Source organism: Lutra lutra, chromosome 7, assembly GCF_902655055.1.
Source record: "Lutra lutra chromosome 7, mLutLut1.2, whole genome shotgun sequence".
Classification (NCBI taxonomy): Eukaryota; Metazoa; Chordata; class Mammalia; order Carnivora; family Mustelidae; genus Lutra; species Lutra lutra.
In genome coordinates this window covers 69,103,492-69,130,018 of record NC_062284.1, presented here as the reverse complement: position 1 = coordinate 69,130,018, position 26,527 = coordinate 69,103,492, and the positions used below count along the sequence as shown (strand labels likewise).

Genomic DNA, 26,527 nt, shown 5'->3' with positions numbered 1-26,527 from the left:
GAATCTAATGGCAAAGAGTTTGAGTTTATCTGAGGTAACTGACAAGGGGCCTGAATTCTGTTTAAGGATGTCTAAGAAGTTTGGTAGCAGAATGGAGAATGAATTAGAGAAAGGTAAGACTGTGAAGCATAGGCACTAGTTTGAAGTTCTAGGAGAGAAAGGATGGAGGCATGAACACAGTTTGTGGCACAGGAGAAAACACTGTCAACATTTATTTATTTATTTAAAAGATATTATTTATTTATTCACGAGGGACAGAGAGACAGACAGAGGCAAAATCCCTGTGGAGCAGGGAATCTGACACAGGGCTTGATCCGAGGTCTCCAGGATCACGACCTGAGCCGAAGGCAGATAGGCAGATGCTTAAGTGATTGAGCCACCCAGGTGCCCTTATTTTTTAATTTATTTTAAAAAAGGTTTTATTTATTTGACAGACAGAAATCACAAGTAGGCAGAGAAGCAGGCAGAGAGAGAGGAGGAAGCAGGCTCCATGCTGAGAAGAGAGCCCGATGTGGAGCTTGATCCCAGGACTCTGGGGTAATGACCTGAGCCTAAGGCAGAGGCTTTAACCCACAGAGCCACCCAGGTGCCCCTATTTATTTATTTTTGAGAGAGAGAGAGTGAGTGATCTTGAGCAGGCACAAGCAGCAGGGGAGGGGCAAATGGGGAGAGAAAAGCATACTCCCTGTTGGGGAGGTTGATTCAGGGCTCGATGTGGGGCTTGATCTCAGGACCCTGGGATCATGACCTGAGCTGAAGGCAGACGCTTTACTGACGGAGCCACCCAGGTGCCCCCAACAGATATTTACTGAGGACCGAGACTCTGTCACTGGAAAGATGTAGAAGGATTTAAGAGACATTTAGGAGGTAAAAGTGACAGGTCATGGGGCGCCTGGGTGGCTCAGTGGGTTAAGCCACTGCCTTCGGCTCGGGTCATGATCCCAGGTCCTGGGTTCGAGCCCCACATCGGGCTTTCTGCTCAGCAGGGAGCCTCCTTCCTCCTCTCTCTCTGCCTGCCTCTCTGCTTACTTGTGATTTCTCTCTGTCAAATAAATAAATAAAATCTTTAAAAAAAAAAAAAAGTGACAGGTCATGACTGATTGGAATCGAGGTGGGTTCAAGAAGGGGTCCAGAAGGATTCCAAAGTTTCTGAACTAGGGAACAAGCCACGACTTAGACAGTTTGACTTTTGAAGTGCTTGGCATCTGCTGGTAGAGGTATCTATCCAGTTGAATATTAGGGTCTGTCTAACTTGGATGGAGGCCTGGACTGAAGATAGATTTGGAAGTCATCAGGTAATCATGGCTAAGAAAGATAAACTTGCTAGAAGATAGAACGGTTGTGTTCCTTCTGGAGGTTCCAATGGAGAATCTGTTTTCTTTCCTTTTCTAGTTTTTTCAAGGCTGCCTGAATTTTTGGCTGGTGCAGTATTCCCCCCCCCCCCCCCCCCCCATCTTCAAGGCTAGCAACTATAGCAACTTCAGATCTCTCTTTCTCTCTCTCTCTCCTCTGATCTCTGCTTCCTTCTCTCTGATCCTGACCCTCCTCCATCCCACTTACAAGGACCCTTGTGATTACTTCAGCCCATCTAGATTATCCAGGATCTTCCTATCTCAAGATCATTTATTTAATCACACATGGAAAGTCCTTTTTGCCACATAAGCTAACATTCACAGATTCTGGGAATTAAGATCTAGACATCTTTGTGGGGGGCATTATTCAGCCTACCATACTTCCGTGTAGCTAGTAAAAAATATGTTTTTATCTGTGTGCATTAGAAAGAGGTCACTGATAAAACAAGGGGATCCCTGTTGAGTGCAAAGAAGCAAGTTGCAAAACGACTATGATATGATCCCTTCTTTTTGTATTTTATTTGTTTGAAAAGAAGCATTGTGCCTGTGTGTTTTTTTTTTTATAGGCATAGAAAAGATTTAGAAGGCTACACACTAAACATTTAAATAGTGGTTATTTCTGGGGAGTAAGACCAACAGGAAGTGTGGGGATGGCTTTGAATTTGAGTGATACATTTTTTATATAAAGTGAACATATATTTGCTTATTGTACTTTTATTTTTATTAAAGTATACACGTATGAAGTTGAAAAGTAAAAAAATACAAGGTTTATGGTCAAAAACAACAACCTTGAGTCCCTTCTGTTATTCCTTCCCACCCCAGAACCTTCTTTCCAAAGGCATCCATTCTCTTTTTGCTGTTTTTTCCCCCAGTACTTCCCTCCATATTTCTAAATAACCTGCTTATGCTCTTTATTGATTTTTCTATAGATATGTATCTTTGACTTCCCAGTTATGAAGATGAAGCTTTGGTATCTTAAACCAAACCACCTCTAAGCATATTTTTCCTTATTCTTCATCTTTTTTTAAAGATTTATTTATCCATTTTAGAGAGAGAGAGAGAGTGTACACACATGAGCCAGGCTTGGAAGTGGGGAGTAGGAGCAGAGGGAGAGAATCCCCAAGCAGACTCCCCACAGAGTAGGGAGCCCAGTGCAGGGACCCTGATTCCATCACCCATGAGATCACAACCTGAACTAAAACCACGAGTTGGACATTCCCCACTGAGCCATCCAGGTGCCCCTCACTCTTCATCTTCTTAATAGAAGTACACCAAAAATTTTGCTTGGATTATTATTCGGGGGTTATTGCAATCCTGGAACTACTCTTCTTCACTAAGCCATGCCATGTGTGTAAACTGGGATTACATTTTCTTTCTGTGTAGGTTGGTTTTTTTTTTCTTCCCTCTGAAAAATTATGTACTTTTTTCTTTTGCTTACTGTTCTTGTATTCATCATTAACCCATGTCAGATTCCCCATTGGAGGTCCCATTCTTTTTCTGGGAGTCTTATCAGCCTATCTTTTCCTTGGAGACCTCCTTCTGGAACCTCTGTCCTCTGATTCCAATCTGGATTTGCTTTCCAGGTTTCTGGTATAGGACCTCTTGGGGTCTCCTTTATCATCATCTTGGGGATCCTCTTCCACTCTAGTTATATTGGATCCCTTATTTCCTGAAGCCCTTGATTCTAGTTTTTGTTTATTCTTGGTCTTGGAGGAGTACATCTTCTGGTGGTTTTCTGAAACAAGGGTCTATGGGAGATGATTTTTCTTTAGAGACTTTGTTTGAAAGTGTCATTTTTAAGTTAAAAAAAGGTAAAAAGAAAAAAAAAAGCCCACTGGACAAAACGGAAATGGGAGAAAATTCCAAATATACCAGAGTTCATATGATTATTTTTTCTTCAAAGGAATCGCAGAGAAAGAGATTTGAAGGGCATGTTCTTTTATATCCCTGCAGATTCCCAATGTTCTCTAATTTAGAACACAAGAGTTAAGAATATGGGTCTTATCTTTAGACTAAAACTAGTGCTCTTTGGTAAGTCCTTTTATTCTTTGTCTCCTTTGCAAAGTGGAGACCATAACTGTTGGGGTAAGTCTGTTTAGATTATATGATACTATGTAATTATTCAGCAACATGCCAGGTACTAGTTTTATTATCCAAGTTATTGTCTTTTTTTCTCCCTTCTCTTAAAATAAGATTTTATTTATTTATTTTAGAGAGAGAGAGGGCAAGAGCGGGGGGCCAGAAAGAGAAATAGATTCCCTGCTGAGTAGGGAGCCTCACAACATGGGGCTTGATCCCAGGACCCCGGGATCATGACCTGAGCCAAATGCAGAGGCTAAACAGACTGAGCCACCCAGGCACCCCTATTTCCTTACGAGAATGTAGGCAACTAAATTCTCATGCCCAAGAATATTTTCATATGTACAGTTAAACACATGGTTATAATATGCTTAATTTTAGAGTCCCCTTTTATGCTTTTACTATTAAAAAATAACTTTCAACATCTAATTTCTTACATTAAAAATGTTTTTTATCTGTAATCTTATTTTGGTGAAAAGCTTTTTAGTAAAAGGTTTATGTGCTTATTCATGTATTTTTAACTAGTGTTCTTTACAACATTTTACTTGTCTGATTTATAGATCTTTTAAATGCAGGATATGAGATATTCATTTTTTTCCATTCATTTTTTCACTGAAATGACATTACTAGATGTAACAAATTTCTATTACTATTAGAAACAACTAAAAAAGTTTATTTTTCATTACAGGAGTAATATGTGCTGATTATAGAACACTAATGAAATAGAGAATAAATAGGAAAAAGGGAAAAATTTCTGATTTTCATTATCATGGTATATTGTATATTGCTTCTGGGTGCTTTTCTATGTACTTCTTACATAGTTAGGATCATGGTGTGTATTCATTTTAGAGGCTTGATTCTAATACTGTTGCATATTATTTATAAATAATCTTTTTTTTTAAGATTTCTTTTTTTATTTATTCATTTTACAGACAGAGATCACAAGTAGGCAGAGAGGCAGGCTGAGAGAGAGAGGAGGAAGCAGACTCCCTGCTGAGCAGAGAGCCTGACATGGGGCTCAATCCCAGGACCCTGGGACCACGACCCGAGCCGAAGGCAGAGGCTTTAACCCACTGAGCCACCCAGGCGCCCCTATTTATAAATAATCTTAAATGACTGTAGTACTGGTTATCTTTTAGACATACATACTGGAATATTTACAGATATTTGCTTCAGAATGTGTGTGGGTGGGAAATGGGCTGTCAATAAATTGGTAAATTGGTAAATTGAAGCCAGTTGGTGGCTGTGTGGAAGTTCATTATACTGTTATGCTTGTTCTTGTATTTGCTCAAAATTTTCCGTAATTAAAAAAAAAAACAACTTGCGTATCCATTATGATCTATCTTAATTTCTTTTTTTTTTTTTAAGATTTTATTCATTTATGTGACTGAGATCACAAGCAGCAGAGAGGCAGGCGGTGGTCGGGGGCGGGGGGAAAGAAGGCTCCCCACCTAGCAGAGAGCCTGATGCAGGGCTCGATTCCAGGACTCTGGGATCATGACCTGAGCCAAAGACAGAGGCTTTAACCCACTGAGGCACCCAGGCACCCCAATTTCTTAAAAAAAAAAAAAAGGTTTTAAAAATTTATTTGACAGAGCATAAGCAGGGGGAGCACAGGCAGACACAGAGGGAGAAGCAGGCTTCCCGTGGGGAGGGAGCCTGATGATGTGGGGCTCTATACCAGGACCCTGGGATCATGACCTGAGCTGATCAACTGAGCCACCCAGGCACCCCTAATCTCTTTTAGCTATTACTTGTATTAGGGCATTTCAGTTTTCCCCTGTTTTAAATAACATTATTCTTAATATGTTTCAGATAGTTTCCTTGTGATAGATTTATATGAGTGGGATTATTAGGTCATAGAGTATGATCATCTTAAAGGCTTTTGATGCATATGTAGTACTAAATTGCTTGGTGGAAAACTTTAGAAGAGTTTTAATGGATTTGTAATTGTTCTCATTGAGCATAGGAATGATATTGCAAGTTTATGCTGAAGTTTTTAATGAGGCAATCAAGATTTATTATTAAGTGTATTGTAATAGGATTATATTTTCTAACTTTTTTTCATATTCTTTTTTAGGAGTGCTAGTAACAATTCATATAGAATTAGTACTTTACAGTTTTATAGAGAGTTTTCATTTCCAGTAGATATTATAATCCTCAAAACAGCTCTGTGAGCTATTAATTATAGAAATTCAAAACAAAATAGACTGTAAGCTTTAAAAATATAATTATAGGGCACCTGGGTGGCTTAGTTGGTTAAGCAGCTGCCTTTAGCTCAGATCATGATCCCAGGGTCCTGGGATCAAGCACTGCATCAGGCTCCCTGCTCAGCCGAGAGCCTACTTCTCCCACTCCCTCTGCCTGCTGGTCTGCCTACGTGTGTTCTTTTTCTGTCAAATAAATAAATAAAATCTTAAATAATAAATAAAAATGTAATTATAGTTAGTAATTCCTATTACCACTAGATGGCTCTCTCAGCATGTACTTTTAAGGAAAAGGAGCTAGTGTGTGGATGTTTTGAAATTCCCCTGTAGATCTAAAATTCATATTATTGAAGTTAAAAAAAATAATGGTTTGTATCAGATTGTGATAAAATTTTTGGAAGTAGTAAAAAAATTCAGGACAGAATTTATTACAGTGAGTTTTTAGATTACTTTTCTTGAAAGGGGTATTAAATGGGATGGCATTCAGTGCCATACATACAGTGTTTTTTCAGTTAGTATATTTAACATTCATTAAAATTTATTGAATTGAATTATGCCTCTTTTTTTTCTTGGGCAAAAGTTTTTTTTGCCAGCGGCGGGCGAACTAGGCCGTGGGATCCAGGCGGAGGCCGGGGTTCTGCGTCTGACAGTGGGTCCCTCCTGCGCGCGGCTGCCATGCGGGACAGCTGGGACAAGGACGTGTACCGCGAGCCCCCGCGCCGCACGCCGGCGCCCTTGCCGCAGACCTTGCTGCCCAACCCCATAACCTATTTGAGGAAGGCTTTCAACCTCCTTGTGGACCGGCCCATAACCCCAGTTAGAGAGTTTATAGAGCTGCAACACGCGAGGAACAGGTATTACTACTACCGCCGGGAGTTCCGCCGTGTGCCAGACATCACCGAGTGCCAGGAGAAGGATATCTTGTGCATGTTTGAAGCAGAAATGCAGTGGAGAAGAGACTATAAAGTCGATCAAGAAATCGTCAGCATTATCCAGGAAAGGCTGAAGGCCTGTCAGCAGCAGGAAGGTGAGAGCTACAGGCAGAACTGTGCCAAGGAGCTGGAGCAGTTCACCCAGGTGGCCAAGGCTTACCAAGACCTCTATCACAACCTGGGAGCCCATTATTCTGCCAGGAAGTGCCCGGCAGAGCAGCGGATGCTGGCTGAGAGAAAGGCGGCTAAAGAGGCTGCCGCTGCCTAAAGCAGCATCTTGAGCACCTTCCTGAAACGATACTACTAAAATAAGGAGTTTAAATAAGAAAAAAAAAAAAAAAAGTTTTTTGCCGTACCAAAAAAGCAACATTTATTGCTAGGCCCTTAAATGGTTTTATGTAAATCTAACTCTTTATCTCTAAAGAGTTAATGAGCAAAGTTGATTGAGGGGGCTTTATCTGGAGCTGTGGTCCCCTCAGTCAATTTGTTGTCTTAATGCAGTTGAGTTCCTCGGAGGATTAGAATTATTCTGTAGTGTGTGTTGTTCCCCTTAAGTGAGAATCAGAAGTTGAAATTGCTACATTTTGGTATTTTCGTTGTTTTACAATTTACTAATTATCTTGACAAAAACAGTAAGAGTGCCTTTGATTTCTGTCTTATTTGATCTCATTTGTATTTTCTTCCATTGATTTTTCAGTCTTATTAAATCCAGTGCTGGCTTCCTATAAAAAATGTTTGTATTGCCCCTTTTACTAACTTGAAATGAAAATATTACCTATCTGCATAATTTCAAAAAAATCATTAGAATATTTAATTATAAAGGAGAAATGGAAGGAAAACACTTTTTAAAAAAAATACTTTATTTGATGGGCGCCTGGGTGGCTCAGTGGGTTAAGCCGCTGCCTTCGGCTCAGGTCATGATCTCAGGGTCCTGGGATCGAGGCCCGCATCGGGCTCTCTGCTCAGCAGGGAACCTGCTTCCCTCTCTCTCTCTCTCTGCCTGCCTCTCTGTCTACTTGTGATCTCTCTCTGTCAAATAAATAAATAAAAAATCTTTAAAAAAAAATAATAAAAAAATACTTTATTTGAGAGAGAGGGAGAGAGAGAGCATGAGCATGCACACAGGAGGAGGACAAAGGGAGAGGGAGAAGCAGACTCCCCTCTGAGCAGCACCATGGGGCTCCATCCCAGGACACTAGGATCATGACCTGAGTGGAAGGCAGACAGTTAACTGATTGAGCCACCCAGCCGTCCTGGAAGGAAAGCACTTTATAAAAATTGTATATTTCAGTATGTAAATCCTTGAGCAGACCACCCTCGATGACACTGGAGATTGTCAAATGCTTGTACCTATTCATAAAATCACTGTGAAAAGTGATAAGCTGGGAGAGCTGATTGATACATGTTTTATATTGGTGATTCAGATAACCAAGTGGCATCAACATTGGTGACATGATTTTCGAAAATGACGAACAGCTCTTAGTAAAGTTTTGACCAAAACAAATAGATTTATAGTAGGGTTACATTCTGGAAAATTGTGGATACATTAATAACTATGAAAAAATACTATTTACCTATCAGTTAAGTTCTAGCCCTAGATATATTCAGTGGACCGTTTGAAAGTCACCCAGAACATGTGACAATTCTTTGCCATACTGGATTGTTCCCTGCATTGCTGGACCTCTAGTATCCCAGACACATGCCCCCTTTTTTTTTTTTTTAAGATTTTATTTATTTATTTGACAGAGAGATCACAAGTAGGCAGAGAGGCAGGCAGAGAGAGAGGAGGAAGCAGGCTCCCTGCCGAGCAGAGAGCCCGATGCGGGGCTCGATCCCAGGACTCTGAGATCATGACCTGAGCCGAAGGCAGCGGCTTAACCCACTGAGCCACCCAGGCGCCCCGACACATGCCCTTTTAATGCTAATAGAGCCTTCACCCCACTCCTCCCTGCATCAGACTCCAAAAATGCCTCCGTATATATCCAAAGGGCTCTCTAGGGGGCAGTACTGCTACCATTTTGGGATCTGCTGATTTAAAAGTATTCAACTATTTTTTTTTTTTTTTTTTAGATTTTATTTATTGGGGCGCCTGGGTGGCTCAGTGGGTTAAAGCCTCTGCCTTTGGCTCAGGTCATGATCCTGGGGTCCTAGGATCAAGCTCCAGATCGGGCTCTCTGCTCAGCAGGGAGACTGCTTCCCTTCTTCTCTCTCTGCCTGCCTCTGCCTACTTGTGATCTCTGTCAAATAAATAAAATCTTAAAAAAAAAAAGATTTTATTTATTTATTTGACAGAGGGAGAGAGTTCACAAGTAAGCAGAGCAGCAGGCAGAGGAGGGGAAGCAGGCTCCCCGCTGAGCAGAGAGCCCAATGCAGGGCTCGATCCCGGGACCCCGAGATCATGACCTAGGGTGAAGGCAGAGGCTTAACCCACTGAGCCACCCAGGTGCCCCATCAGCTATTTTTTTACTATATAGCTGTGTTGCTCATGGAACTTTAAAACCACAATAATTTAAGTATACTGAGTCCTTGATGTGTTTTGAATAAGAAGTTACAGAATTGTAATAAAAGTTGTTTTGTTTAAGTGCATCATAGTTTTCTTGCCATTCTTGTAATCAGATCAGTAATGCTGTTTTAAAGTACCCAATATCATGCATTTTCTTTATTTTTTTCTACTTTTCCTGTTTAGTAACTCTGTATATACCTTTCTTTAATGTCAGCATTTAGTTAGTTGATAATCATACAATGTAATTTGTCCCCTTAAAAAATTAGTTTTTGAATTAGAAAGATAATTTAGTAACATTATAGAAACTTTGTAAAATGGAAGAAAAATTTTCTATAATCTTATTACTCTGACAGTTGTTGGTATTTTTTGGTGTTCTGTTCTCTGTGTATTTTTGACATTCAGAAATTAGTTTTGTATATTTTTATTTAATGTGGCATAACTTTTTAATGTTATGTACTTTCAACTATTATTTTAAATTACTGTGTTTTGTTCGATTAGATTCCACATTTTCCTTCATGTAGGTTGTTTACATGATACAAATGATTATATATAATATATGTAGATTTATGTGTATAGGCATGTATACACGTATTGATAAATCTGTTTCAGTATATTTTTATTTTTTTCTTTAGGGTACATCTCAGAAGTGGGATCTTTTATTGGTCATTAGGCTTGAACATTTTGGTAACTTTCATGCAGTCAAATGCTCTACCCCTGAGCTATAACCCCCTATTTTGGTAACTTTTATGTATTGCTAAATTGACATTTAAAAAAAGCTAATCCAAAAACCCCAGCTGATCCATATATATTGCTATCAATATATATAAGACGTCAGTATGTAAAAGTATTAGTCTCACCTCTTTTTAAAATTTAACTTTTAAATTATTTACATTTATTTGACTCTTAGTGATACTGAACATTTTTTATGTTTGTGAATTATTTCTATTTTCTCTTTTGGAAAATATATGATCATGTCCTTTGATTTTTTTCTTGAAGATTGAATTGGATTTTATTAAGTAATTCATGAACTGGACTAGTAGAAAGGAGCTCTGAGGAGGTGTACAGAATGGAAGGTCTTTATAGGAAGGAGGATGGGCAAGGAAGTTATTAGCAAAAGAAAAGATTGTTCCTGGACAAGACACCTTTTTTTAGGCAGGGAGGGAACAGCACCTCACTAGTGCTGATCAGAAAATTTCAGGTTGGCTTCTATAAAGGTTACCTTCCTGGGACAGGTTGAAACTGTAATGAACTCTTGGTTTGCTGCTGTGGGGAGCAAATGACTCCAATGTGGGCTTTTTTCTTTTTTTTATTTTTTAAAGTTTATTTGTTTAAATAATCTCCACCCTTAACGTGAGCCACAGGCCTCTGAGCTCAAGCTCCATTGTCACATGCTCCTCCTCAAGACTGACTGAGCCAGGCTCCCCTGGGCTGGGTTGTTTTGTTTTGTTTTGTTTTGTTTAAACATCAGGTAGCATATTTGTCAAGGGAGTAAATCTGATTTAACAGGGTAAATACACCCACTGAGCTGTGGAGGGAAGTGTCACTGGCCTGCATAGACCCAATCAGTCACCCTACTCTCAAATTTTAAGTTTAGATTTCATTTTAGAAGCAGCAGGTAGTGTGTAATTCTAGAGGCCTTCCTGAGGGCCCCTCCCATTATGTTTCAGAGACATGTAAATTTGGACCCAGATGATCCTAGGCTCTTCATTATTATTTCTTGCTTTATCCTTTTACTGTTTCTCTGTTGGGTTCATGGTGTTTGTTTGTTTTCCCTTCTCATTTTGAGTCAGACATTTTACATAATAAAAGTTATTAATGTTTCTTACATTCATTTTTGTGGCAGACATTCCTTTGCTGTCTTTTATTTTATTTTTGTTTTTTAATACATTGAAGTTTCATTATCCACCCATAGATGATAGTATGTGATATCAAGGAAGTGTTGGAGAGTCAAGAAATCAGGATTCTGGAAGGAGGAGATACTTAGAATACATATTATATCTGACAAAGCACTCCTATGCAGAATGTATGTTACGAATGTTTACAAATCATTAAGAAAAAGGCAGACAACTCAGTTTCTAAAAATGAGGAAAAATCCTAAACCACTATGACAAAGATACCCAGATGTTTAAACCATCTGGCTGTATGTATGCTGAATGAATGCAAACTGATTTTGTATTACCTGTGTAAGATATAAAAGCATATATTTTGGGTGAAGAATTGTTTTATTATAAAGCCACATTTATATTAAATTTTGGTCATCCAAGTGTAGTCAGTGTGATTGCTAGTGTGGCCAGTTTAGATTTTACTGTACTTTTGTGGGAGATAGGTCAGTTTCTTTTTGCCTTATCCTGCCTTATCCTTTCATAGGAAATGATTCCAGGTTCTTTGCCTTTTGACTATGATGTAAATTTTTACTACCTAGCTGGCATATTTCCTAGAAAAAATCCTTCATGGAGATCAGTAATCTCTTTAGATCTTAAAGATCTAAAGATCTTTATATCTTTAGCATGATTAAGAAGTATCCTAGGTTCCAGTGACTCAGTCAAGGTATGAGAGAGAATGGGAGGAAAACAGAAAGGGTGAAAGTGTTGTTTCACACGAAAAAAATACATGTAAAAACCCCTACATAAAACACATAAATTCATGTGGTTGTTTTTCTTCTTCACTATGGGATATATTATGAATTCTTTTTATCCTTATAAATGGAATAATTACAAGAAATTCTTTCCTGCTTGTAACAAATGCCTGTTTTAGGGGCGCCTGGGTGGCTCAGTGGGTTAAAGCCTCTGCCTTCGGCTCAGGTCATGATCCCAGGATTGTGGGATCGAGCCCCGCATCGGGCTCTCTGCTTGGCAGGGAGCCTGCTTCCTCCTCTCTCTCTGCCTGCTTCTCTGCCTGCTTGTGATCTCTGTCTGTCAAATAAATAAATAAAATCTTTAAAAAAAAAAATGCCTGTTTTAGACATATTCATCTCACTTTATCTTTTGCAAGTCTTCCAACATTGTCATCTGTTACTGGTTACTCTATGTTTGGTTGTTCCCATGTTCTAGAATCTACTAACAAATATAGTAATGCAAACATGAATCTGTTCTTTCAAGGGATATATCTAGATATATAGATACATATATTTTAGTCAGCCCTTTTACATTCCCTAACATTTTTTCTAATTATATAATGCAGTCTATCCTTCTTGGAATTGATAACTTCTCTAATCTCTAACTCCCTTCTTACATACATACATACTCCTCTCCCCTCCTTCTTGAATAATAGCTGTTCATACAAGATTTGAATACACTAATCAACCTGACATAAAATTTCTTTCCCTTTGACTACTTATCCAACTTTCAAAGGGTATTCCCTTTTTGAGGCAAATTCATACCTCAGGCACATTTTTTTCTTGTGTAAATCTAGGGGTTCAGTATCTTCCCTTCCTCAAAGGCCTCAACTTCTACCTCTTTGCCTTTGCTGAGGATACTATATAGCATTAATGAATAGTCTTCCAGCTGAATAGTCCTCCTGAATTTGGGACCTTTCTTCTCAGAACCAACATCCCTTGAATTTGAGCATCTCTAATACATTCAAATCTCTTCTCATCTATGTACTCTTGTCATGATCTTTCCTTAACATGTATTTCGGTATTTCTGATTCAAGAAGACACTCCCCCTCCCCCACACACCCGAGACTGTCAAACACATACTCAACAACACACACTCTGACTTGTGACATTAGTCTTTTCAGGTATCTTGAATACAAGATACAACGTTGCACTTTCTAGCTTCTCAGTGAAACACATAGCCTATTGATAATACTGTAAGACTTTCTTTCCAGTATTTCATTGAGTGTGAATTTTGTCCTTTTCTGGAAGAACCTGAATGTGTATTGACTGTGCAACAATTGCAAATATTTGTTTGTAAATTCTGAACACATTTTCTGATTTACTGTTGCAAAAAACAGTTACAATATATTTATTGTAATTTGCATCAGTTACAGAGGATAGTATCTCGTACCTTTTTTATGTTTACTTTTATGAAAAACTTTATTGCTGCGCTCCTCCAGTGAAAACAGTTTCTTGCCAGTTTTAAGTATTAGACAAGCCTTCTCTGCTACTTACCTCATTATCTTTACCAGCTCTGTTTGGAGAATTAAAACTAATTTTATTATCCTAGCTAAAAACTTAATGAGAAAGGAAAATCTGTTCCCCAGATTCAAACAAATTGCTTTTGCATGATCTGTAGTTTGAAATTAACCGTATCACAGACTTTTAGAGGGATAATTGAGAATTGGTATTAATAAAGATACATGGGGGAAAAGTCATGTAATAACATATTAATAGAGATGTTAAATTCATCTTTGTTTTGTTTAGATGTCCCTGGTAGATTTGGGAAAGAAGCTTTTAGAAGCAGCACGTGCAGGTCAAGATGATGAAGTTCGTATTTTGATGGCAAATGGAGCTCCTTTTACTACAGACTGGGTAAAGAATGATTTTAATGTTGTGCTGTTTTTATTATTATTATTATTCTCATATATTAGTTTTTCCAGTTAAAAATTCAGTCAGTATTGTGTTTATATGTAGCAGAAAATTGACTTTTTTTGCAACTTGTAGTTTTAGAATTATAGCCATCATTTAAAGAGAATGTTTTGTATCTTTATGTATGTCATATTATATATATGACAACCTTATTCAGGTATTCTGTCCACAAAAGGGTTTTTCTTTTAAATTATGGAGTTCAATATCGTAGGGTGAATATAAAATGTAGCTGCTTAGAATTTAAGTTAAAGGTCATAAATAGCACAGGTGGAATTTATAATTCAGAAAATAACAGCTAAAGATCCTGGTTAATGTTAAAATTGCTTCCAAAAAGGAAAAATGTTTCCATCTATACTGTGATACTTACAATACTATTGCAAACATGACCAGAGAGGAAGAAAGGAATGGGAACATGTTCTTAGTAACTACAGAAGGCAATTGTGAGGACAGCAAAAACCATAATTGTACTTAGTTCCCAGGGTGAGTCAAAAGAGATGGTCTTGGCAGCATAGAGGGTTAGGAATGTGGATTAACCTACCTATTGGTAACAACTAAAAATTTCAGATTTTAGCTTTTGTTGTTTTTGGCATATTTTTGGCATTATTTTAAAGCAATTTTTTTTAAAAAAGGATTTTATTTATTTATTTGACAGAGAAGGAGCACAAGGTGAGTGAGAGGGTAGCAGAGGGAGAGGGAGAAGCAGGCTCTTTGCTGAGCAGGGAGCCCAATGCAGGGATTGATCCCAGGACCCTGGGATCATGACCTGAGCCAAAGGCAGAGGCTTTAACCCACTGAGTCACACAGGCGCCCCAAAAGATAAAGATTTTTTGATTAACTATTAGAAAAAAAATCTTTCGTGCATTGATAAGTTAGAAAGAAAATAAGGGACTTCAATGTGAAAAACTAAGTGAACACCAGAACCTAAGGAAATTTCACTCTAAGAATATTTGTTGAACTCAGTGAATTTGCCTGTTGGTTTTCCCACCTCACTGACATGGGTTGCTGAAGACAGAGACCTGAGACTGCTCATAGAAGTCTCCTAGGAGATCCTTTCCTCTTAATTCAGGAATCCTAAAGAGATATACCTTCTGTATAAGGTAAACCAGAAATACCCCCTCCCTCATCTTACCTGCTCCTGCCCCTGCCCTCGTTGCTAGGGTACTATAGGAAAATGAACTGCCTAGAAACAAGTCAACAAGTGGAGAAAGAAAAAAAATTATTGATGTGGATTTGGAGTCATAGCTATCCCTTGCATGCATTTGTGACTTGAACTCATAAATACTTGTGCATTCTGCAGAACTGTACACCAAAAATTGAATTTCAGGGGATCTTTGGACTTAGCGTTATCCCAGGGTCCTGGCAGAAGCAAATTAATATTCTTTCTGGGGGAATCTATATTCATCCCAGTATCCACAAATGAAATTCCAAGGAAAATGAATAGTCAGAAGTAACTAAATGCACAAGGACACAAGACAACTTGGACAATAACCCACTGAAACAGCTAACAACAGAAGCAGACTGACAAGGATTTTAGATAAAGTTTTAAGCAGATTAGGAATAGCTAAAGAGAAAATTAGTGAACTGAAATATATGGGAAAAAAATCCAGAAAGCATTATAGAGAAAAATGGGTAGAAAATTTAAGATCTCAGGAGTCATGAAGGCTAGTGTGAGAAAATGTAACATATCTAATTAGGAGACTGAGAATAGGGAAATAATTTTAAGACATAAAAGATGTTTTTCCAGGACTGATAAAAGATTGCAGCTCAGAATCAAGTAGCCCAAACTAATCTCTAGGAGGATCAATTAAAGAAGTCCATATCTAGATACATCATAGTGATACTGTAGTATATCAAGACAAAAAGATCTCCATAGTAGAGGATTAGTATCTGTTAGAAAGATTAGTATCTGTAATACATAAGAAATTGACATCACAGCAATAAAAAGTCAAAGAAGACTGGGCAAATGACTTTATCAACTTTACTTACCAAAGAGAAATTTCAAATGACCAGTAAATGTGAAAAGATGCTCAACTACATTAATAGTTGGACAAATACAAAGTGAAATCGTGAAATACTATTGCTTATCTACCAGATTAACCAAACAAATTCTAACAGTATCAAACATTGGTGAGGATGGTTGTAAATAGGCGTAAACATTTTGGAGTACACTTTGGCAGTACCTAGTAAATTTAAACTTGCATATATATGACTTGTGATGTAGCCATTGAACTTAAAAGAATTTTCTCCAAAGAAACTCTTGGCTCATGTACTTGAGACATGTTCAAAACTGTATTTAGTGTTAGCATTATTTGTAATCACAGAAAAAACTGGAAACTACCCAAATGTTCATCAGATTGGTTAAATTAATTGTGATTTATTTATTCAATAGAATCTTATAGAACAGAGAAAATTGGTGAACTACACTTATATTCACCAACATGGTATGAATCTTACGAGTATAATGTTAAACAAAAGAAGGCAAGTTACAGAGAAATACATGCAATATGATTATTTGAATAAAGTTGAAAGCAAGTAAAACCAAAGTATATTATTCAGGGATATATAAGTGGTAAAAAACAAAACCAAAGCAAAGTAAAACAACTTTTACTACAAAATTCAGAATAGTAATTACCTCAGGGGCTGAGAGAGGGGTTTGTGATTAGGGAGTGGCATGTGGGAAAATTTTAAATTGCTGGCAGTGTTTTATTTTTAGACCGTGATTGTGTTTTCATGAGCGTTTGCCCAATTTTTTTCTTTAAACTATGTGTATGTGTGTGTTTTGTATCATCAACCAAAATGGTTGGTTCTCAAGAAGAAAAAAACACAAACCCTAATATTTCACTGAACAAAACTCATGATTGCCCAATGGGCTGTTGAGACTTCATTAAATATTAGAATTTAAGAGTATAGAAAGGTCTTTTTTTTTTTTTTAAAGATTTTATTTATTTATTTGACAGAGAGAGATCACAAGTAGACGGAGAGGAAGGCAGAGAGAGAGAGAGAGAGAGAGAGAGGGAAGCAGGCTTCTTGCTGAGCAGAGAGCCCGATGTGGGACTCGATCCCAGGACCTTGAGATCATGACCTGAGCCGAAGGCACCGGCTTAACCCACTGAGCCACCCAGGTGCCCCTAGAAAGGTCTTTTATAGGAAAATCTGATAAAGCATGGAGAAATGATTGTCCAGGAATCTTTTATCTGCTAGAATGACCTTCCATTAAAAATACAAGGTTTTTGAGAGTGACAAACCATAAGAGACTCTTAATCTCACAAAACAAACTGAGGGTTGCTAGGGGGTGGGGAGGTAGGGATAGGGTGGTTGGGTTATGGACATTGGGGAGGGTATGTGCTATGGTGAGTGCTGTGAAATGTGTAAACCTGGCGATTCACAGACCTGTACCCCTGGGGCAAATAATACATTATATGTTAATAGAAATAATTTTAAAAAATACAAGGTTTTTAATAGTAATAAAATAGTTATTTCCAGGGTAAATGATTTCCATTTTTACCATGTATTGAAAGCACATGCCTGGCTTTGTATTACGACTCTTACTTGATGTGTGGCTTCAGGCAAAATAGTAACTTTTTGTGCCTTACATTCTTTACTATCAAATAAGGATAGTAATTGTACTTTAAGAGGAGAGTAAATGAGATATATAGTATATTTAAAGGTCTTTGAATAGTGCTTGCCATGGAAAGTGCTTTAACAAAAACCTTAGTTGTTATTATTAAAGTAGTGGTCTTAGCAAATTTCGTGTTCTAGTGAACAATTTTTTTTTTTTTTTTTTTTAAGATTCTGTTTATTTTAGAGAGATTGCTGCGTAAACATGGGGAGGAGCAGAGCGGGAGGGAGAGGCAAGGAGGAAGAATTTTAAGCAGATTCTTTGCTGAGCATGGAGCCTGATACAGGGCTCACAACACCAAGGTCATGACCTGAGCCAAAACCAAGAGTTGGATGCTCAACCACTTAACCAACTGTGCCACCCAGACTGCCCATCTAGTGATCTATCTTTGGAACATCAGTGCCTTGATAATCAGAGTTATAGGGACTTTTTATGCCTCTAAATGCATGTAACTTAATTCTAATTTCCACCTGTTAAACTATATGCCTCTGATAAGGTTCTTCACTTATATTTTAGAACTTCCCTTGCATATTGTGAATATAGTGTTAATGTAATGATGATACCACATGAAAGCAGTTTCAGGGAAAAAACTGCGTTTTGTTTTGGTTCTCTCCTAACTCACTTGGGCAGGTGTACCTCAGATCAGATTTTTCCCTTGAAAAATGACTATATAAACTATTTAAAAAGATCATTGAAGGGGCACCTGGCTGGCTCAGTGGGTTAAGCCTCTGCCTTCAGCTCAGGTCATGGTCTCAGGGTCCTGGGATCGAGCCCTGCATCGGGCTTTCTGCTCAGCAGGGGGCCTGCTTCCCTTCCTTTCTCTCTGCCTGCCTCTCTGCCTACTTGTGATCTCTCTGTCAAATAAACAAACAAAATATTAAAAAAAAAAAAAAAAAAAAGGGCGCCTAGGTGGCTCAGTGGGTTAAGCCGCTGCCTTCGGCTCAGGTCATGATCTCAGGGTCCTGGGATCAAGGCCCGCATCGGGCTCTCTGCTCAGCAGGGAGCCTGCTTCCCTCTCTCTCTCTCTCTCTCTGCCTGCCTCTCTGTCTACTTGTGATCTCTCTCTGTCAAATAAATAAATAAAATCTTAAAAAAAAAAAAAGATCATTGAATTGCTTTAATTAATTCCTACAAAACAATTTAATGTAAAAATCTACACTACTATATTCATTTGATATGAATTTCATAGATGAAAAGAAGTTTTGTGTGATTGATATGAGGAAAACGTGCAGTGCTCAGATTTCTCAAACCTTGATTATCTCTAATTCCTGATTAAATTAATTTTATTCAGGCTATTTATCTGTTAAAAAATAAGAAAGCAAGATTGAATTAAATGAAATACTCACTTTGCTTTCTTATTGAGAAATGTATGAGGATTCTTGAATGCTTTTATGAAGAGAATATAAGCATATGTTATTATTTTATTGAGTTTTGAGTTACTATGTAAGCAGATAATCTTTTTGCTATGTAAAAAGAAAATATAGAGGGTAGTAACGGGAGTGTGTTAGAAATGATTATAAATGTGGATTTATTTTTTCTTGTGGGTTAGCTGGGAACCTCTCCACTTCATCTGGCAGCACAGTATGGGCATTATTCCACCACAGAAGTACTACTCCGAGCTGGTGTAAGTAGGGATGCAAGAACCAAAGTGGACCGAACGCCATTACATATGGCAGCTTCTGAGGGCCATGCCAGCATAGTAGAGGTTTTGCTTAAGGTATGTGTTCTCTTTTTGCATTCAGTTTTTGAAAGTAAGCCTGCAAGGATTTATGGTTTTATAAGAGGGAGAAGAGAACTACTTTTATTGACTGTCTAGGTTTTTTTTCCCTGTGTTAGCTCATTTGTGTGTGTGTAAGCCCATCAAATGAAAATTATCTTCAAGTTTTCCTTTGTGGGAGAAAAAGAACTTCCAGGTGTGTTCTTAGTTAATTCACAGACAGATAGCTGATTTCTTAGACTTTGGTTTCCATTATATGAGGGTCTACAGCTTTGTCTTACTGGACACAGTTAAAATGCTTACGGAAGGAAACACAAGGCTTGGATGATTAACAGACAGTAATACAAATAAGGATTTTTATTCTGGCCTTTAGATCAGCCTATCCAAAAGACATAGAATGTCAGCCACAAATGTGAATCACATGTGATTCTAGATTTTCTGTTAGCTACATTAAAAAAAGTAAACTAATTTTAATATTATATTTTATTTAGCCTCATATGTACAAAATACTATCATTTCAACATGAAATCAATATAAAAATTATTAATGAGCTATGTTACATCCTTTTTTTGGTGTTAAGCCTTTGAATTTCAGTATATGTTTAAATACATAGTACATCTCTGTTGGGACTTGCCGTATTTCAAGTGCTTAATAACCACATGTGTCCAGTGGCTGCCATATTGGACAGTGCATCCCTGATAGCTCCCTTTTGATTATTTATATTGTACTGGTTTTGAAAGCAAAGGATATTTTTATATAAATAAGGAACTAGAATTAAAGCATTCTGGAAGAATGCTCATCGTTCACTTTTTTTTGAGAGAGAGAGAGCATCTGCATGAGCAAATGGGGTGGTAGAGGCAGAGGGAGAGAGAAGGAGAATTTCACACACTGCACAGAGCTTGATGCAAGGCTTGAAATCAGGACCCTGAGATGATGCCCTGAGCAGAGATCAGGAGTCTGATGCTTAACTGAACGAACCACCCGGGCGCTTCAACTTTACTTCACTTCTTATGCCATTCTACCCCCTGGTGCTCACAGCTTGGTGATTGAAAAATCTTTGCTACACTCCTAAGAAATTAGAAAGAAAACAATTAGGAAAGTTAACATGATAGAAAGCTGATTAAGTGACATGTGTGGAGATTCGTACAGATTATTCAACACAAAAAATAGAGAGCTGATCATGTTGATAGCAGATTCTTGCTTTAAAGCATAATGGCTGGTATTTTTGTATTAGAAATTCTTTGTATTCTGTATTTTAGAAATCTCTTATTTTTCAATATTTTTATAGCATGGTGCTGATGTTAATGCAAAGGACATGTTGAAGATGACAGCTCTACATTGGGCCACAGAACACAATCATCAAGAAGTGGTGGAACTTTTAATCAAATATGGTGCTGATGTACACACGCAAAGTAAATTTTGTAAAACTGCATTTGATATTTCAATAGATAATGGGAATGAAGATTTGGCAGAGATATTGCAGGTAACATTTTAATTTGAGAAAATAAAAGGATCTCTGTCTTGTGAATGATTTGAGCTATTTAACTTTTAGCTTTTCATTTTGGACTTGGTTATTTTGGACAGTTATTTTTCCTCTTTTATTTTCTCTTTGTTCATTTACTATTCATTTTTCTGATTGTAAGACCATAGTCTTTATATGTAATATTAGAAGATTAGATAAGGTGATTATATTCTGTGTTTTTAAGTTCCTAAATTCGCCTTCTGGACATTTTATTCTATTATTTTTGTTGCATATTTGGATATAGTATGGTTTTTCAAAGTCTGTTAGACTTCCACTAAAATTTTCCTTTCGTAGCTATAATACTGTCCCCTGAGTGACATAGTCTCTATCACTTTGATTGGTTTCTTTTATTTTTAATCATCCTCAAAAAAATCTGGAAGCATAGTTATTTATGGCTTTTGGGCATGTTTCTTTCTTTCTTTCTTTCTTTTTTTAAATTTATTTAATTATTGAAGGGAGGGGCAGATGGAAAGGGAGAGAGAGTCTTTTTTTTTTTTTTTTTTAAGATTTTATTTATTTATTTGACAGACAGAGATCACACGTAGGCAGAGAGGCAGGCAGAGAGGGAGAGAGGAGGAAGCAGGCTCCCGCCGAGCAGAGAGCCCGATGTGGGGCTCGATCCCAGGACCCTGAGATCATGACCTGAGCTGAAGGCAGAAGCTTTAAACCACTGAGCCACCCAGGCGCCCCGGGAGAGAGAGTCTTAAGCAGACTCTGCGCTTAGCATGGAGCCCCACAGAGGGCTCAGTCTCACAACCCTGAGATCATGACCTGAATCGAAACCAAGAGTCAGATGCTTAATTGATTGCGCCACCCAGACCCCCTGGAGCAAGTTTTTCTAATAGCCAATACTGTTTCTTTTTTCTTCGGCTATACAACTTTGATATAAATTATCTTTACTCACTGCCTCTTGCCTATCTTCTTGTTCTCCATCCCAGTAGAACCCTTAGTTAAGACCATCTGACTCTATTGAATTTCATCTAGTTACTTAAAATATTTTATATGTCCAGGAAAACGATTATTATGATGCCTCTTATAGTTCTTTCATTCTTAGGAGTATAATTTGGGGGCCAGAATTGAAGATTAAAAACAGTTAATTAGGAAGGACATGCATTATATGTATAGTGATATGTATATTATTGAATATAGTAGAGGAAATATTTAAGTAATTTGATTTCTGTAGCCACAGGGCAGCAAAATCTTTCAACTGTGCTCTATAAAAAGCCTTCCAGATATCACTTTCTCTTCTCATGGGATTTTGCTGCTTTTTACCTAACAGGGGAATTAAGATGTAAATTCCTGTCTGTGATTTACCACTGCACTCTTAGTAGACCGTATACAAAGATTTCCATTTGTTTTATACGATTCTTCTTAAGTTTTAGAATTTCCTGTATGTTTATGTTTGCACTACATTGCGAATCTGTGCTATACATTCCAGCTGTAATTCTGAAAACGCCATGTTGATTTGTGCCCTAGATTGCTATGCAGAACCAAATCAACACAAACCCAGAGAGTCCGGACACCGTGACGATACACGCTGCCACACCACAGTTTATCATTGGACCTGGAGGGGTGGTGAACCTAACAGGTCTGGTATCTTCAGAAAATTCATCCAAGGCAACAGGTATTGAGATGCATATAGGATAGCTGTTGGGACTTTATGCTTTAGTAGGTATCCTCCTTGTAAGAAAGAAGTGTTGGAGAATGAGGGTAAGAGTATATCCATCACCTTGGTTTTCTTTGGTATCAGCAAAAACCAGTTTTTAGGAGACACAAGAATTTGAAGAAAGGTGATATTGCAAAATTTACTGCAATATTATCTTCTAAAAAGTAATGCTATCCAAGCCTGTTTTTCACAAAACGATGATCCAAGCTTCATTTAAGAGTTGAATAAAGTAAAACAGAGCATCAGAAAAGTGCATTAGCTTAAGCTCCTTTAAAATATAAATCTGTCTTCTCTTTTGTCACAGATGAAACCGGTGTATCTGCAGTTCAGTTTGGAAACTCATCTACGTCAGTATTAGCTACGTTAGCTGCCCTAGCTGAAGCGTCTGCTCCGCTGTCTAACTCTGCGGAAACGCCAGGTTAGAGAAACAAGGCAATGTGTATGTTAAAAGTTGGAGACTCAAATATTTGCAAAGGCTAGGAAGGTGATATAAAAGGCCAATGTGAGCAGATTTCCGATGACGGCCTCCTGAAGACGGGAGCCCAGAGCAGGGGGGCATCTGCTGTTTAGCTCTAGCCAATTATGGTCCTATGTGCGGTGTTGCCAGATTCCGTCTTTCATGGAAAGCTGAAAATCTGGATTTTTAAAAGAATGTTAAAACTTGTCAATTAATTAAAATCTGATCAAGATTAAAAACAAACTTGTGTGGTTCACAGAAAAGCATGTCTCCATACCCAATGGCCTTTGTTTTCACTAGTCTGTAACTTTTTATATAAAGTAGATAAATACATACATATATGAACTTGCTTTTTCATAACTTTTAATTTTTGTCAGTTCTATTAGAATGATATAGAGTCTTATGGACTGACAGAACTAGGAAGTAGCATGCCCGCATCACCATTAAAGGATGACCTGATGGTGAACGATGAAAACCGTATCAATAGCTGGTTTAGACCAGGTTTTACTTTGACACATAAACAAAATAGTTCCTGCTATAATTATTATGTAAGTAAATGTTTTTTTAATTAGGGAATTTAAAAAACGTCATAAAATTATTATTCTTACCATAGTTTAGGCCATTATATTTGGCTTTTAAAAGTGCTTATAAAAGAATAATTTGTTATCACTCATTATTTAAATTTGTGGTTTTTTTCAAGTTGTGCCCAATAATAGTAGTAACGACAACAGATCATTGAGTGCTTACTTGTGTGCTGTGCCCTGTAGTAAATGTTTTACTTATAATCTCACTGACTCCTCACCAAAAAGCTTGAAGATCTATATTACTGGATTTGACTCTTTAAGGTGCTACTGATTGAAAGACGTGGGTTTTTTTTAGGAATAAAAATGTACCTATTTTTCTCTCTCTCTCTCACTCCTTTCTTTACTAACTAGTGATAATAAACATTTTATCTATTCTGCAGCTTCTTTAGCATCACAATCAGTTTTGGAATCTAAGCCCTTTCAGATCACTTTTGGCTCTTAGCAGTTATGTGCAGCATCATATTGGATTTGCTGCTTTTATAACCTGCGCCTAGATCTCTTTAGCATCTTTGTCATTGCATAAGCATAGCAAAGAAAATTAATTTAATTGGTGGTTTCTATTTTGGTAAACTTTCTAATTTTTGTCTTTAATTAAAGGAAGTATCTCTGAAAATTAAGCAACTTTTCTTGAAGGTCAGCTGAAATTTTGACATTTAGATGTTTGGCTCCATGAATTAGTCATATCAACTTCTCTGACTTCTACTTTTGAAAATGTAATATATGGTTTAGTCTGAGAGATAAGAATTTCAGTTGACTTTTATCGCATGTGATTTACAATCTTTTGTGAGTGCAGTAATTTTTCATTTCACTGCTACGTCATAGTGGAATCTTTTTAAGATATTTTAAGAGCTTGAATTAAGTTAAAGTTCAGGTGAGTACATTGCCACCAGTGTGAATAAGTCAGCTGAGGTGTGTAATCAGACAAGGAAATATCTTCTCACAGCTCAGTTTCCACATGCTCACACTAATTATTTCTCTGCTTCATGGCTCTTCAGTTTCTCTTAACATCAATTGTCAGGCTCATCCTGATTTTAGAAAATATTTACATATATTTTTTCAAGGACATCCTAGTTAGGATCTGGGAAGTAAAGTAGTACTCTCATTATTTTTTAAAAGATTTTATTTATTTATTGACAGACAGAGATCACAAGTAGGCAGAGAGGCAGGCAGAGAGAGGGGAAGGGAAGCAGGCTCCCCGCTGAGCAGAGAACCCAACTCGGGGCTTGATCCAAGAACCCTGAGATCAGGACCTGAGCCGAAGGCAGAGGCTTTAACCCACTGAGCCACCAAGGCACCCTTAGTAGTACTCTCATTTTATATGTGATGAAGAGCTGAGATGTATGAGTTTAAATAATTTTTCCCAAAGTAGCATAACCATTAAATGGTGAACAGAATTTTGTGCTCAGGGTCTGATTGATTCCGAAGTTGTGTGACTGTGACCACTATTAATATATTGCAGTTTCTTGGTGATCAGTGGACTGGTCTCTTCTATAATGTTTATAATTTGGTTTGTGATAGGAATAACTATTTATGTGATTATCATTTTGTCTTCTACCAAACAAAAGCATCACTATTCTTGCCTTTCCTCCTGAGGTATGTCTGTTGAAGCAGTCTACTGAAATAAATGTTTTGTTCCCTTGTCTTTCTTTAATGGGTGGGATGTAGGGATTTAGATGGATGAGAACTCGTTCCAGTTGATTCCATTTTGAAAGTTATTCCAAAATGAAGATACAAAAAAAAGTAAAAAAAAATTTTTGGGGGGGAGAGATCGCAGCTGCTTTTTTTCTTCATGAGGAAAATCACAGCCATGTAGTGGTATACTCTTTATTAATGAACAGAGGCGGTTACGTTACCTCTTTCTACCAAAGCTTATAGCCCCCTCTGTTACAGGTATTCTCTCTTTGAAAAATCAAAACTTCAGGAAACTCACACTCTTACTCCCTTTCTTTTTGCTTTAAAACAAAACAAAAATGTGCAAACAAGAGTTCTTGGAAGGATAGATCATGTTTTGGGTTAAAGAAATAACTCAGAGCTGTTCTTGTGCTAAAATTTCCACTTATACATTTGTAAACAGCTATTCATTTATATTGAGAAAAATTATTCATGCACTGAACAGATTTTTATTGAGTGTCTCTCATGACCTGGTTACTCTGCTTGGTGCCAGAGAGAAAATAGTGAACAATCAGATTCAGTCCCAGCCCTTGTCAAACATGTGGTCTTTGGGTAGAACAGGATGTCCAGCAGTTACCCAGGTAAATAACTGTGATCAGTGCTACCTGTAAAGAAGGCAGGATTTTCACTTAGTCTAGTGGCTCAGAGAGACTTCCTAGAGGAAGAGATATTTTAAAATAAAGATGGAGTAGGAATTAGTAGAGCAAACACTGGAGGGAAGAACATTTGAGGAAGAGGGACACTTGTAAAGCTTTTGAGGTCAGGAGGAGCTTGTCCCTTTCAGGGCACTTCAGAGGCCCGTGTGGCTAAGCCCAGTGAGTGGGAGAGTAACTCCTGGTGGTTGAATGTAAGGTATGAAGGACTTTGAAAATGATTATGTAGGCAGGCTCTGAAAAGGCATTCAGTTAGGACTCTTAATGCAATCAACTGGGAAGAGATAGTGGTGGCATGGATTAGGATTTGGCAAAGAGACAAGAAGTGACAAGATTTGAGACTTGTTTTTGTAGAATTGGAAGTTGTAATTGATTAGATGTAGGCCTTACATCCGCAGTGTAGTTTGTCTGGTCCTTTTAAAGTAAATACTTTCATAAAACGCTATTTTATGGCTCTAGCCTGAAGTCCTATATTGATTTTGTTTTGCTTAGCCTTATTCTTTTTTGTGGTCCAGCTATATAATCTCTTGATTAAATAGGCATCTGTGACCATCCTTTTTTTTAATCTTTAGAACAACTTCCGTTAATTGTTCATATGGTGTTTTTCCAGAGGAGTAATGTGTCTGGTAGCTGTTTCCCTCCTTTCTTCTAATAGTGAAATTTGAATCAGGTCCCCTCTGTACATTGTTTTTCTGCTGTTCCTAAAATAGGACAGTAAAAGTGAATTGTCTTTAAGGGATAAGTTCCTGGACTTGATAAGGTTGTGTTGGTTTTGCTTTTTTGTTTTTAATTTCAGGTTCAGTTGTAGGCCCAATACCTTTGAAATGTTTTCAGTGAACACAGTTTCTCACATTGAAACATTTATATGTAGAATTTTCAGTCCTCAGATCATCTTAAAGACAGGTTTTTTTCTCTGTTATTTGAATTCTGTGGCATTATATTTAAGTCTTATTCAACAAGAGATCTCCGATATTTTCAGTGATGATGTAGGCTATCTAGGCTTTCTTTATATATTACAATCTAACTTTTGATTTAGA

General features: G+C 37.5%; 2 protein-coding genes across 8 annotated transcripts in view; both read left to right on the top strand.

The window, feature by feature from the left end:
• Positions 1-26,527, top strand: part of GABPB1 (GA binding protein transcription factor subunit beta 1) — a 67,704-nt gene that overhangs the window by 25,754 nt on the left and 15,423 nt on the right. For 5 of the 7 annotated variants that reach the window (XM_047736279.1, XM_047736278.1, XM_047736277.1 and 2 more), the window contains 5 exons: positions 13,437-13,544; positions 18,770-18,937; positions 20,226-20,420; positions 21,936-22,083; positions 22,430-22,543. In XM_047736279.1, the coding sequence (XP_047592235.1) occupies positions 13,437-13,544; positions 18,770-18,937; positions 20,226-20,420; positions 21,936-22,083; positions 22,430-22,543 (733 nt within the window). The remainder of the gene's footprint in view (positions 1-13,436; positions 13,545-18,769; positions 18,938-20,225; positions 20,421-21,935; positions 22,084-22,429; positions 22,544-26,527) is intronic. The other 2 variants (XM_047736281.1, XM_047736280.1) reach the window with 1 other exon arrangement.
• Positions 6,236-6,891, top strand: LOC125104059 (NADH dehydrogenase [ubiquinone] 1 beta subcomplex subunit 10-like). The gene has a single exon (XM_047736283.1). It carries the CDS (start codon positions 6,314-6,316, stop codon positions 6,836-6,838), a length of 525 nt encoding a protein of 174 aa, XP_047592239.1. The 5' UTR covers positions 6,236-6,313; the 3' UTR covers positions 6,839-6,891.